The sequence below is a fragment of the Fusarium mangiferae genome (assembly GCF_900044065.1).
Source record: "Fusarium mangiferae strain MRC7560 genome assembly, contig: FMAN_scaffold008, whole genome shotgun sequence".
Taxonomy (NCBI): domain Eukaryota; kingdom Fungi; phylum Ascomycota; class Sordariomycetes; order Hypocreales; family Nectriaceae; genus Fusarium; species Fusarium mangiferae.
Genome location: NW_024573928.1, coordinates 1,778,889 through 1,791,490, shown reverse-complemented (window position 1 = coordinate 1,791,490; position 12,602 = coordinate 1,778,889). Strand labels below are relative to the sequence as shown.

General features: G+C 49.2%; 8 protein-coding genes across 8 annotated transcripts; 4 read left to right on the top strand and 4 right to left on the bottom strand.

Annotated features, from left to right (window-relative positions):
- Nucleotides 1–691: 691 nt before the first annotated feature.
- Nucleotides 692–1,566, bottom strand: FMAN_11543 (uncharacterized protein; the record flags this gene model as incomplete). Its single annotated transcript, XM_041834371.1, has 2 exons — nucleotides 692–1,199; nucleotides 1,274–1,566. 2 exons carry the CDS (start codon nucleotides 1,564–1,566, stop codon nucleotides 692–694), a joined length of 801 nt encoding a protein of 266 aa, XP_041684642.1.
- A 1,082-nt stretch (nucleotides 1,567–2,648) lies between these two features.
- Nucleotides 2,649–3,587, top strand: FMAN_11542 (uncharacterized protein; the record flags this gene model as incomplete). Its single annotated transcript, XM_041834370.1, has 1 exon — nucleotides 2,649–3,587. The coding sequence occupies one exon, from the start codon at nucleotides 2,649–2,651 to the stop codon at nucleotides 3,585–3,587; it is 939 nt and encodes a 312-aa protein (XP_041684641.1).
- Nucleotides 3,588–4,399: 812 nt separating this feature from the next.
- Nucleotides 4,400–4,944, top strand: FMAN_11541 (uncharacterized protein; the record flags this gene model as incomplete). Its single annotated transcript, XM_041834369.1, has 2 exons — nucleotides 4,400–4,437; nucleotides 4,485–4,944. 2 exons carry the CDS (start codon nucleotides 4,400–4,402, stop codon nucleotides 4,942–4,944), a joined length of 498 nt encoding a protein of 165 aa, XP_041684640.1.
- A 641-nt stretch (nucleotides 4,945–5,585) lies between these two features.
- FMAN_11540 (uncharacterized protein) lies at nucleotides 5,586–6,338 on the top strand (the record flags this gene model as incomplete). The annotated part of the gene is made up of 1 exon (XM_041834368.1): nucleotides 5,586–6,338. One exon carries the CDS (start codon nucleotides 5,586–5,588, stop codon nucleotides 6,336–6,338), a length of 753 nt encoding a protein of 250 aa, XP_041684639.1.
- A 253-nt stretch (nucleotides 6,339–6,591) lies between these two features.
- On the bottom strand, nucleotides 6,592–7,405 carry FMAN_11539 (uncharacterized protein; the record flags this gene model as incomplete). Its single annotated transcript, XM_041834367.1, has 3 exons — nucleotides 6,592–6,733; nucleotides 6,781–7,259; nucleotides 7,304–7,405. 3 exons carry the CDS (start codon nucleotides 7,403–7,405, stop codon nucleotides 6,592–6,594), a joined length of 723 nt encoding a protein of 240 aa, XP_041684638.1.
- Nucleotides 7,406–8,150: 745 nt separating this feature from the next.
- FMAN_11538 (uncharacterized protein) lies at nucleotides 8,151–9,248 on the bottom strand (the record flags this gene model as incomplete). Its single annotated transcript, XM_041834366.1, has 3 exons — nucleotides 8,151–8,714; nucleotides 8,766–9,176; nucleotides 9,228–9,248. The coding sequence occupies 3 exons, from the start codon at nucleotides 9,246–9,248 to the stop codon at nucleotides 8,151–8,153; spliced, it is 996 nt and encodes a 331-aa protein (XP_041684637.1).
- Nucleotides 9,249–10,121: 873 nt separating this feature from the next.
- On the top strand, nucleotides 10,122–10,578 carry FMAN_11537 (uncharacterized protein; the record flags this gene model as incomplete). The annotated part of the gene is made up of 3 exons (XM_041834365.1): nucleotides 10,122–10,139; nucleotides 10,197–10,385; nucleotides 10,435–10,578. The coding sequence occupies 3 exons, from the start codon at nucleotides 10,122–10,124 to the stop codon at nucleotides 10,576–10,578; spliced, it is 351 nt and encodes a 116-aa protein (XP_041684636.1).
- A 166-nt stretch (nucleotides 10,579–10,744) lies between these two features.
- FMAN_11536 (putative citrate transport protein, mitochondrial) lies at nucleotides 10,745–11,844 on the bottom strand (the record flags this gene model as incomplete). Its single annotated transcript, XM_041834364.1, has 5 exons — nucleotides 10,745–11,246; nucleotides 11,292–11,439; nucleotides 11,490–11,621; nucleotides 11,677–11,697; nucleotides 11,751–11,844. The coding sequence occupies 5 exons, from the start codon at nucleotides 11,842–11,844 to the stop codon at nucleotides 10,745–10,747; spliced, it is 897 nt and encodes a 298-aa protein (XP_041684635.1).
- Nucleotides 11,845–12,602: the final 758 nt, after the last annotated feature.

Genomic DNA, 12,602 nt, shown 5'->3' with positions numbered 1-12,602 from the left:
TCGGAGGCTGTGGAGACGCGTCCGGAGTACGCAACGCACTCCGCGGCACTGCCGACGTCACTTTGTGGATCAGGGGTTGCGATGCCGGGCCCGAAAAGGGTTCCGGGAGTTGAATGTCTCGCACTGTGACACCGCAAAGCCTACAGCTAAATACTGTATCAACTCCCTGGCACACTGTCTCTAGGTCATCCTCATCTCTCGTAATCCAAGCCACCTCCATATTCCTCTTTATTCTATTCTCAGAATAAACCCTTTCGACCCTGATTCTAATCACATGTCCAGCAAGGGTCCATACCCATCTAGAAAATGGTCTTGTGCAATGCTCCGTCACTCAACTTCCGCTTACATGGAACATCCCTCCACAAACTGCCAGCGAATGACACAAAGGCTGAGCTGGATAGTTGCAATGACGTATACTCTCAGCGCATAAAGTGCCAAGCGAGCGAACAGAAGTTTCTTTTTCATCTCATTTCTTTAGGGCGCTCGGATCACCAAGACCAGCGCTATGATTGTTCTGTGGTAGGGACTTTTGATAGTGGACGATAGATACATCATCAATGTGGCTTTGCTAATTGCTGTCACTGAAAGAATTTACACGTCAATGTGAAAATTCGCCGAATTGTTCAGATTGTTGCTGACTCGGCCTTGCTATTTCGAGTCATGTTTGTAATGATATCCCAGCAGAACAGGACTACCATGCCTGGATTCCAGTCTCCCCAACCCATTCAGGCTGTCCAATAACCTTTCCGACATCTTCATCTCTCTTGCCCTCAATAACGTTCTTGATGAGCTCCGCACCAGTTGCTGGATCACCAGCTCCAGCCTTCTTCAGCACTTCGGGCTTTCCTCCAAGGCTCGTTGCCAGAAAGCCAGGACTAATTGACCAGACTCTGACACCATCGCCCTTGAGGAGATGATGCCATGAAAGCATCATCATGTTGAGGGCGGTCTTGGATGATCGATAAGCCACAGCTGTACGGATTCCCTCCTTGGGCCAGCCCCGGGGAACCTCGCCCGCGAGCTTGGTCAAGTATGACTTGTGTGCACCTTCGAGGGTCGCAAGGCCGGAGGTCAAGAAGAGGAGGCGCGGGGATTTCGAGGCGATGAGGAGAGGAGCGAAAGCCGAAGTCATGACTTGCGTGCTCGAGACGTTGACATCGTAGGACTTGTTGAAAAGCTCGCGAGCTTTCTTGGGATCGCTGGCATCATTGAATGCATCAAAGTTTGCGCCTGTTACGATTAGCATAAGTGTTAGATTTGGATGTTGAGCAACTTGCCAGCATTGTTAACGAGAATGTCAAGTCTTCCAAACTTTTCCTTCACATGTTCGAAGAGCCTCTCGATAGCTTCATCATCAGTGATGTCAATCTGAACAACGTCCAAACTGCTCTTGGAGCTAGGGCATTCGTGCTCTAGTTCGGCGACAGCCTTCTCTCCCTTAGCGGGATCACGGCTTCCAAGTAGAATATGGTAAGGCTTGGGAGAAACGAAAAGAGCTTTGACAGTCTCAAAGCCGATGCCGGTGTTGGCACCAGTGATGAGAACGATTTCTTTGTTGTCAATCATGTTGATGTTGGTGTTGGAGGTGAGTTGAGGTTTGAGTTGAGATAGAATGAAGAGGGGGGCTGGCCTTTATATATCACATTGTTTTCTCCGTGCCACTGATTCACAGGTGCAGGTGTGATGTGAGGTAGTTACCCCAGTGAGACAAAACGGTTGAGATGAAGCGAGACTGTAACGAATGGGGTGATGCACGGGGCGGACTTAACAACACTTCCACGCGAGGATCTCCAATGGGGGAGAAGTTCAAGCTCATTGGCCCCGGGGTGACACATGAAGTGATGTTTAAACTGGATAGATATGCATGTGTTCAAGGGTTTGACAGTTTTGAAGCAGTGAAGCATCTTGGCTGAAGTATTTTTATTAACAGATATGGGTACGTAGAAAGGATGCTGTAATTCTCATTAAATCGACAACAGTGGGGAGTGGTACTAGATCGATATTCTTAGTACAAGCAATGCTAAATACGTATATCACCAATCTCAAATCTGTATAATAAACTTACATTTATACTGCTGACACTGATTCCTTCTGCAGACCATAATCTTATCCGTAAATTATACGGTCCCCCCTCCCAATCAGCACATTCAGCCTCAACTCTCACCGTCATAGACATCACTCCCCCTTACACATATCGGCCCCCCGCGTCTTCTCGGACTATTTTGTGGGACCTCGCGGCCGGAGATACGCACGCTAAGACCCGGCGTCGCACTCGGACACGGAGCAACAGAATACGAATATCAACACCGAAGCCCGGCAGATCTCGCTAGTGCATTTACCTAATTCGGAATGTTATCAGAGGGGCATATTTATGTGTTGGATTGTTTCGCGCTAGTGCGACGGCGGAAGGCCTCCGCGATGGGAGAGATGCACTTTCGGGGTGGCTTTCCGTGTTCTCGCGTCGGAGCGTCATCCCGATGTCTAGATTGCTTTTGTGAGTAGAAGAGCGTTGAATCACTGAGATGATCAATTGCGAAATGTACCCCGCATTACATAGCTAAACTACCCCGCGGTGTCGTATCTTTTCTTTTGCTTGACCCAAGCATCTTCACCGACCTTCCTTTCCATCTGCAGCTTGTCATCGCATCATGTCTATCAACAAAGTCCTCCTCGTCGGCGCAAATGGCAATCTAGGCTCGGTCCTTCTTGAAGGTCTGGTCGCCTTGAACTCCTTCTCCGTTTCCGTCGCCAAGCGCGCATCGTCCAAATCTACCCCTGCGCACGCATCCTCCGTGAATATCGTCACGATACCAGATGACCTTTCCATTGAAGGCTTGATCCCTATCTTGAAAGAGCAAGATGCTGTCATCGCTTCATTTCCTTTGACAGGCGTTGTTGACCAGCATTTACGTCTTGCTGAAGCATCTGCGAAAGCTGGTGTCAAGAGGTTCATTCCAGCTGATTTTGGGAGCTGTGATGCACAGAGCGAACAGGCGAAGAAGCTTTTGAAGCTATACCGTGACAAGGATACTGTAAGGAGTAAAGCTGTCGAGCTTGCAAATGAATACCCTGGTTTCTCATGGACATCGCTTGTCTGTGGGCATTTCTTCGATTATGGTATTCTCGATGGTCTGCTACACACCGATCTTGAGACCAACACCGCTGTCATCCTCGACAAGGGCGATGTCCCAGCCTCAGCATCTACACTCCACCGTGTTGCTGAAGCATTAGTCGCCGTTCTCAAGCGCCCCGATACAACGAAGAACCGTCTTCTCTACGTACAAAGCTTCTGCAAGACACAGCTTGAGGTTGTAGCAGCACTGGAGAAAGCTACGGGTGTAGAGTGGAAGAAGGAGTTTGTAGACTCGGAGGCGTTCTTAGAGAGGGAGGTTAATAAGTTGGCGGTGGAGTATAGCCACCATGCGATGGAGGAGATTGTGTTTGTGTTGGGAGCGCTTGATGCCGAGTGGCCGAAGCGGGGAGATGCGTTTGCGATGAAGGAGTTGGGATTGGAGGATGAGGATCTGGATAAGGTTGTCCAGAAGGTTGTGGATGAGTGGAAGAGGGAGAAAGAGGAGAAGAAGTGAGCACGTTAGACGTTGGCATATGCCAAAGGCTTTAGAAGGTTAGGACTTGCCCCAAGGCTGCTTTCTTTTTCCTGTGAAGGGCCATGATAGACCATGACAATCAGAAGCATTGGATTCGTTGTGTGCAGTATTGGTCTCCCCATTCTACGTGCAAGGCGTACGTTGTGTTGCCCTCTACCACAAATGGAAGGCCTCATTCAGTCTTACTGCCATCATATTGACAGACCAACTCTGCGGCGGACAGCGACTCACGAAGGAGACGCAAAGCTTCACATACAGAAACATCAGAGGGAATACCTAGATAACCGAAAACAATGATCATCACCGCAACAACCGATTTAAATATAGCTTCGCTCAAACCAAACACGCACGACCCCAACTTGGCAATCCCAACATCACATCGCTCGTATTACTTCCCCTCACATAAATGCCAACGCTCAATGCGTCCACCCAAGAGTGATTCAGGGTCCTCCTACGCCATCTTTTCAGCCCCCAAGCCAATCCACGTGCCTCATTTACATCACCGGCTGTCATCCTCATTCCTTCATTTGGGAAGTGGGATTCTGTTGGACTACAAAGATCGGATCGTCGGCAGCGATTGTGATGGGCTTTGCTAAACCTCGTATTTCGGTCTCGGCTGACGATGTTGGTATTCTGAAGGTGTGAGGGTTCAAGTATAAGAGGTGAGGATGTTGCTGCTGTAATAGAAGAGGTTTGTGATATCGCTGAGTCTTAAAACTGCTAGAAACATATTTTATTCTTAACAATTCTTCAAGTAAAACACTACATATAGTCTTGACTACCTTGACAACATGTGGTCTCTCTACTTCCTCACAACCCTTCTCACAATGTAATCCCCCCCTTCCATACCCAAACACACCCAACTAACAAACTCAGCTCTCCCACCATCGCAAAGAAATCCTCCAAGCCCTGCCCAACCGTCACAACCACTGCAACTCTCTGCACAACCTGCGTTGTCCCCGCCTGTCTCACTATCGAAACCATCTCCTCCCAGCGAAACTGCCCCTCCAAGGTCCCAACCTCTGGCACATCATTCCCCTGCTCCAAGTCAAAGTGTCCCAGTGGCTGCGCAACTTCTTACACCTACGCTTCAGCTTATGGAACTGTTACTAAGAAACCCAAGTGTCCTACTGTCACTGAAACAGCGACTATTTGTTCTGATTGTATTAGGCCGATGTGTTTGACCTTGGAGACGGTGAGTTCAGTTTGCGGATGCCCCGAGTCGCCTGCCACGGTTACGACCAGCTACCCTTGCGGTGAGGATTGTCCTGTTGGCTGTGGGACGGAGTATGTAACTCCTACTGTTACGCCAAATTGTAAGAAGAACGAGGATTAGAGGATGAGGCTGGCAATGAGCTGCTGTGGTTGGTAAGGTTTAAGGGACGATGGTGTATGCTTGCTAGGGCTAGGAGGAAAATACTTGAGACACGGAAGTATTGTAAGACAGTCGTACGGTGTATCGGGTCTGCATATGGGTTTTGAGAATGTCAACTGAATGGTACTTGAATGTAAAATCCTTCATTTCATTGCAGCTTGTAAGCGACGAAGGGCCAAATGACAATGAAGAACAATCCGCTCGTTTTTCAAGAAAAATCTTCCCTCAATAAGTTTGAGATTGTCAAGGCAAGCTGACCAATCCCAAGTAAGCATTCCTGGCAATGGTGTTGATGTCTGAGACAAATCTGCTACTAGGTGCCTGCCACTACGCCAACATTGTCTGCCGCAGATTGGAACGCAAATTGTCAAACCCCATATTTTGGTAATTCTCAATCTGTTATGCCCGAGGATACAGAATGTTATTCATTGAAAGAGCCTTATCATGAAAATGCTGTGGATAGTTGATGGCGAAGAGGTTGGGATGGAACAAGAGTATATAAGACCTGGGGATCGCTTGGCTAAACATCATTATCATACTACTTACAACAACTACAACCACAATATTGAAATCAAGACCGCCATTTACACAATTTAACAATTATGGCTACAAGGATGCATCTATTAATCCTTCTTCCTATGGTCTTCTTCGCAGTCGCCCTCCCTCAACCTCCCCCAAAATACATCGGCTGCATCTCCCAAACACCAACCTTCTCAGCAACAACTCTGCCCTCGCCTTTCACAACCCATCAATGCCTCCAAGCCTGCGCCGCCAAAGGGAGTCTTGTCGCAATCGGTAGTGGAACATGTTACTGCGATAACGGTAGCGCATCTGCATCTTTCGATTTAGTCGATGAAACTCGCTGCACAGATCTCTGTACCGCCGGCGATGAGACCAGCGGCAAGTGTGGAGGACAAGACGTCTTGAGTCTTTACCAGATCGACGGATATGATGGTGGTTGTGCGAAGAATGGCACTATTCCACCAGTGGTGCAGACTCCCTGTACGCTTTGTGGACAGGCGACGCTTGTTCCTACTCCTACAGCAGTTCAGAAGAAAGCTGGGAGTCCTTGTCCTTTCGAAGGATGCAAAGCCGCGCCGGCTCCTATCGCCACGCCTGCTAGAAACTCGACTGCCAAGACTTGCCCGTCTGGGGGATGCAGTTCCAGCGGGCAAGGAGGGCAGAGCGGTAGCGGAGGAGCTGGCGGCCAAGGTGGAACAACAGACACGCAGAATGGATCTTCTGGTGAAGGGTCCAAGGCTGCACCGGGGCTTGTGAGCGAGAGCCCAAGATTGTATTCATCAAGCATACTATCAGCTATTGCGGCCGTGATCTTTGGGTTGCGATTCCTATGAACGGAAGGAAGGGAAAGGGAAGTGGCTGGCGAAAAGGAGGAGAATGGACACATTCGCTTGCATATTTCGGAGTTAACGGCTGGGCATGATTCATGATTTGATGGACACGGAAACGGGAACGGAAACGGAAACGGAAACAAAGGATAGCTTGCTGACTTGTTCTTATTATAAAATACCAACTTTGACAATATGCTGCAATCTCCCCAAAATGAGTAATAAGCCAGTATAGGGAGGATGTCATGACATGGTCTCCCTATGCCTTCGGCGCCTCAGTCAACGGCACGTAGCGGACTCCAAACAACTTCTTCTTCGTGATTTCCCCATTTCCATCCTTCTCGATTCTCCAAACGTGTTGATTGTACCCCATCTTGTCATCATCGACAGGAATGAACATACTATAGCTTGTTAGCATACTCATTTGCACAAATACAAGCTCACTTACCACCCAGGAGCCTTCAATTGCTCCAACAACTCAGGATGAATCTCCACCGCAGAGGCTCCGACATGAATAACGTCCCAGCCTGTCCCCTCGTCTTTCTCCCCCTCTCTCGGTTCCTCGACCCATCCTTTTCTCCCGTCGCCAAATCTAAATCTCACCTTTCCACTCTCAAGCAATCTTCTTCCCTCCACACTCTTCGACATATTTGTCTCGCCAAGTTCTTTCAGCTCACGAATATGCTCAAGACCGACTACAAGACCCTTCTCACCAACTAGCTCAGCCATGACATGAGTCAGATATCCAGATCCAGAACCGACATCAAGGACCCGAGGGGCTGGAGATGTTGATGAGGGGAGAAGATAGCTGAGAACGTGCTCGATGGCTGAGGCGTGCATGTGGGGTGCAGATATAGTTGCCGAGTACCCGATGGGCTGGGGTGAATCTTCATATGGCATTGCTGGGGCGTAGTATGCTCGGTCAACCTGGATGATTAGTATGAGTTGAGAGACGGGAACAGGGAGTTTACCCTGAGGAATGCCTCTTTGACTCGAGGGTCGGTGATGAGACCATTCTTCCACATGTTCTCAATAAGAGCTGAGTTGGTGTCTCCGCTGCATGTCCACGCCATGTTGATACTGAAGAGTCTCTGGTGTGTAAGTCGACAGGTGTTTCTGTAGAGGCTAGAGACAAAAGAGGGGAGATGGAGTGATTTGTTGGTGAGAGCCACGATGACGGTGCGAATCTTAGTGACGTCAAAAGTGGTTGGAAATATTAAGATGAAAGACTGATGTTGAGTAATGTTTTACTGATTCTGGAGAGGCAGGAGTGAAGTGTAATGTTATCATCATATCGTGCCTACGTAAGGTAACCCGAACTCCCGAAACCTGTGCGGGGCCGTTCCGTAATACGGGATCGGCGACGGATAACCCCACAGACCAAATCACCACTGACATTCACTAACAGGGGCTTTAATTTACGAGATCGTTCGCTACCAGGATAGTAGACTGGGGAGGAGGATGATTTGGGGATAGAAGTTTTGATCCCTCGTATCGGGTTTACGAGAATCTAGCTTAAAATCAGAAAACGAGAACAAGAAGAGCGAGGATCCTTCTCTTATTTATGAAGAGCTCTTTATATCTACGGTTCTCAGGCTGCCAATCATAAATACAACCAAAATCATGTTAAGAGACATATATAGAGACGTATGAAACTGCGTGTACCGCGCCAAACACTAAGCTTGTAGTAGGAACCAAAATATCCTTCCCATCCATCCTCCCAAGAAACGCCAAAAGGAAAAGAGTTAACGCCTACGTCTCTCGACTGATGCGCTCCATGATATAATGGTATTGTTGTACATATTCAAACCCGCTAATTTAGACTACTCGCTCGTTCGACTCCCCCTCAGCAATGATCGGTACACCAAGACCGCGATCAGGGCTCTGGAGGACGAGCTGCTCGTGACGTCGTGCTCGTAGAAACTCGGCGACGCTCTTGATAAGAAGGAACCAGCCGACTACCATGAGCACGTATCCTAGCCACTCGCCTCCGCTAATGCTGCCGAGATCATCGTCTGTCACGTCGCCTTGCTTGAAGTTGTGGGAGTTGGGGTCGGGTGGTGCGGCGTAGCCATCGGGGCCGCTCATCGCCGGGGGTTCGTCTTCTGAAACACCCTTCATATAAAAGCCGTATTGAATAAGAGTTATACCGAGACCAGCACGAGAACCGTTTTTGGCGGCATGGGTTGAGTGAAGAAGGTATGTAAGGAGGAAACCGACGAGCTGGAAGGATGTTGAGATCATGCCGTTCCAGACAAAGGAGAAGAATGAGCCAACTGGCATGCCGTCGATGTAAACCTCGTCAGGTCCTCCCATGCCGGGAGCGAGAATAGTCGTCTCCCAATATGGAGGAGCAGCATCGGCCGCGGCTTGTTCGTAGGACTATTAAAGTTAGAGACACATAGTTCGAGGGTGTTTATTTGGGCAACATACCGGTGGTAACTCGTCTTTCTCAGGATCACTGTTCCCTCTCTCTGGGCGCGCAGACAAATTGGCAAAAACACCATCTGATCCAGATCCACCTCCTACAAGTCTCGTTGACCTTGAACCGGACGGCGTTGGTGCCGGAACAGCCGGTTGAGCAGGTGTTGGTATCGTGTTGACATTCTCCATAGATGGTGTCGAATTCTGTCGCATCAATCGTCTCCGATCATCGACCTCATCGTCGCTATCGTCATCATCGTCAAAGGCATCGGCGAGAGTAGCATCGACCTGGCGCGTTGGTTGAGGAGAAGAGGATCGGGAGTGAAACGAGGGAGGTGGCGAGTGGGGGATCGGATGAGAGAGATTGTTGTTATTGTTGTTGTTTCGGGCGCCAAAGTCCTCCTCGTCTTGGCCGTTAATCTGAGACCTTGTCAGTATATTCCAAACACCGCGGTTCATTGCGCGACTCACTCGTTCGTATCGTCCGGACATGATGGGCTAATCGTCTGGCGGTGTCGGGCTGCCTCCCGAATCCGCTTACCAAGAGGAAAAGATACGCGATATCGTAGGAAGAGAAACAGGTTGAAGAGAGACGAAATAAAAAAGAAAGACCGAACCAGTGCGAGGGGGGAAAAAGGAAAAAGGATCTTCAAGGAACGACGGCGAAAGGGTCTAGTTTTGGGTTTGGGTGTGCTTGCGTTGACTTCGAAGTTTGACGATTACGAAACAGACAGCAACAGGACGGGAGGAGAAAGCCTGCCTGGGGCGAGCGCCTTAGTCGATATGCGGACGGCGGCTGTATTCGGGTTCGGTATTAGCACAGTGTGAAATACGATAGGGGATGGTCTAGAAGGGCCTTCAGGGGTGATGCGCCGAGTATCCGTCCACTGAAACGCCGTGGCGCACTGTGATGCTACTTTGGCTTGCGGTATCTTTTTATTCGCAGCCTTAATCAAAGTTCAGGGGCAACAACAAAGCCAGATCTAAAAGGTTGTTCTCGAGTGCAAGTCTGTAATGGAACATCGTGGAAGAATGACAAAAGAACTTGATTCATTCTTTGCATGACTCTTGACTTGAACTTGCAAGTGGGCTGTGTCAGGTAATGTTGGATCCACCTCCACATTGAATCAGATCACGGGCTTGTCCTCATCAGGTTGAAGAATGGATGAGGCAATCCATTTCAAGGGTCTCGTGGCAGCCTGAGGCAAATTACGCATGACCCAATCATATGCTTTTCAACTACAGTTTCAAGAGAAATCAACACTGTGACGGGCACACTGTTTTATGGAATTTCTCAATGGTTGACGTCGAGATATTCTGCTGCAGAGAGGTCCAGCCCCAGCAACGACATCTTCACAATTCACCATGTCGCGATCATTATCTGTAAGTAATTGCTTGATAAAGAAGTACAAGAAATAAACATTGACTCTTTCTTTGTAGCAAAAAATCTACTCCGACGTCTTTGCGCGCTGGCCAAAGCAAGCCCTTCGTCCCGATCACCAACTCCAAGATGTCCTAGGCAAAGCCGTAACCGAGCGATTCCAGAATTATAAGCCCTCGATGGAGCGTGAGGAGCTTCTCAAGGCGCGGGCGCTTCAATTTCTTCTCCAAGACCGATATAACGATCGAGTACGTACCACGACATAGCGAACACAATCCGGTGCTAATAATTATACAGTTCAAGCTCAAGGGTAGATTACTGGAGCCAAAGAGTCAACCGACATACTTTGCGGATCTAGTAAGGGAAATTGACGAAGCGCCGAATAGGTCGTGGTTGGAGAGATTGGGCAAGCGATTAACAGGAATGATTCGGTTTCAGTAATTGATGGACGAGAAAACGACTTAATGCAAGGAAAGGGTCCCAAAGAAGGATACTGGCATCCGACGTGTATATGTATATGTATTGTACTTGTACATTGTATCAAAAGCGATTCCCCGTATTTGCTCATGTGCCCATATTCAACGCCCTCTAGATCGCTCAGCACTGTCTAGATGTACTTCTCATCCGGATCTATCTTGTTAAACCACACTTGGATCTGCTCATAGGCAGTAAACACCAATCCTCCAGAAACCACCAGCCTCGCCAATCGTGGCAGCGCGCCGCTCCAGAACGTCAGAACACCCTCCTGCTTGAAGATGGTCGTCGCGCACTTGAAGCTGTTGCCATATGTCTTTTTCGCCTCGATACTCTGCATGCGTGTCTTGATAGTATCGAGCGGTTGCGTTACATATACAGTGATCAAACCAGCCAAACCACCAATTGCAAAAGTCCCAACAGCACCGAGCTTCTCACCAGGTGCTGTGTATGACTCGGCCATTTGCTTGAAGAAGTTATAGGCGGTGAAGCGTGTTGCGCTGTTGGCAGCTTGTCGAGCGGTCGTGGGGACGAATCCTTGGAAGAAACCCCGGAGACCACGTTCACGGGCGATGATGGGGACGGCGTGCAGGAAGCCGCGCATTCGAGGCTTAGCGGACTTGCGGTCGTCGATACTGGGATTGTAAGCTTGGGCCCTGCGGGGGAAGAAGTCAACTTACAGAGTGGTCTTGATACTCTCAGTGGGAGTCACAGCAAGCAATGACTCTGTGACTCCGGCACCGAAACCAGCAAGGACAGTACGAGGCCCAGAAAGATTGCCATTCTCGTCGACAAGAAGCGCCTTGTACTGATCAAACGCAACGAATCCTGGCCCTTGTTAATCAATGCGACACGCGAAAATTCGGGAAGCAGCTCACGGATTCCAGCCTTGGCTGCGTTGCCAATGATGAGAGTGGTGCATCCAGCATACCACTGCTTGCCGAAAGGCGGCCAAGGGAGCTTCTGTCCTTCAGCTAACCGCCGGTTCAACTGCGACCTTGTCTTTGCAACTACACCAAATCAGTATTGTAGGTCCGCATCTACTCGAGGGGTGAGTGAACGTACACTCAGCGGGGTAGGTAATAGCTATACGACAGCTTGGTTAGCTACATCTTCAGAGTCATGTCGTGCGAGCATACCAATCTCAATGGCGCCGGCAGTCGATCCAGCGATGATGGATCGCAAGGGACTGGGCTGCTTCTTCTTTTCGCCTGTTTGTGTTGTCGACGCCATGATTGCTTTCCTGCCCGGTTATGGTCTGGAGGCGATGTTGGTGTTGACGGGAATGGGAACTTTTTTTTGGGGCGTGGGATGGGATGGATTTCGTCACTTTTGGCACAGATGGGAGCTGTTGTAATTTACACATGCGCCGATGTCGCTGTAGTGTAAGTGTAATTACAGCGGTTGGCTGCTGGACGTGGGCGGGCTATGGAGTACTCCGCAGACCTTTAGGTATGCTTGGGAACCGGGAGCAATCCGTTGAAACAGCCACGGGTGCCTCCTTATTTTAGGTGCGAATCCAATCGCGAGCACTAAGAAGGGAACGGATTGTTGCAGTTCATTTTTAGAAATAAACTAAAATCACGCCGTTGTTAAGTTCCAGCCCGTCGGGTGTTACTGAGTCGGCATATCACGGCCCACGTCAACTTCAACCTCGGCGCATGTTTGAGGCTACGGATACACGCATTGCTCTAACCACGGCCCAGATCTTGTTTCTTTACGAGACCGTCATGAATAATTCCGGAAAAACGCTTACGGCTTGCACACGTGTGGCGTGTCGACGTTTCTGTCGTATGGGAAAAAGATAGCTTATTACCCATAGGACATAAGCTGTACAATATGGCGTCCGTTCGCTGCACTAGATGTGTCTGTCTACTTAATGTCGACTTCTATCGACAGGCAGACATGTCCGTCATCACCTTAATTCTTGCACGATTTCCCATGAGCGGTTTTAGGCATAAGTCATATTTACTCTTGGAGCTGAAACTGAC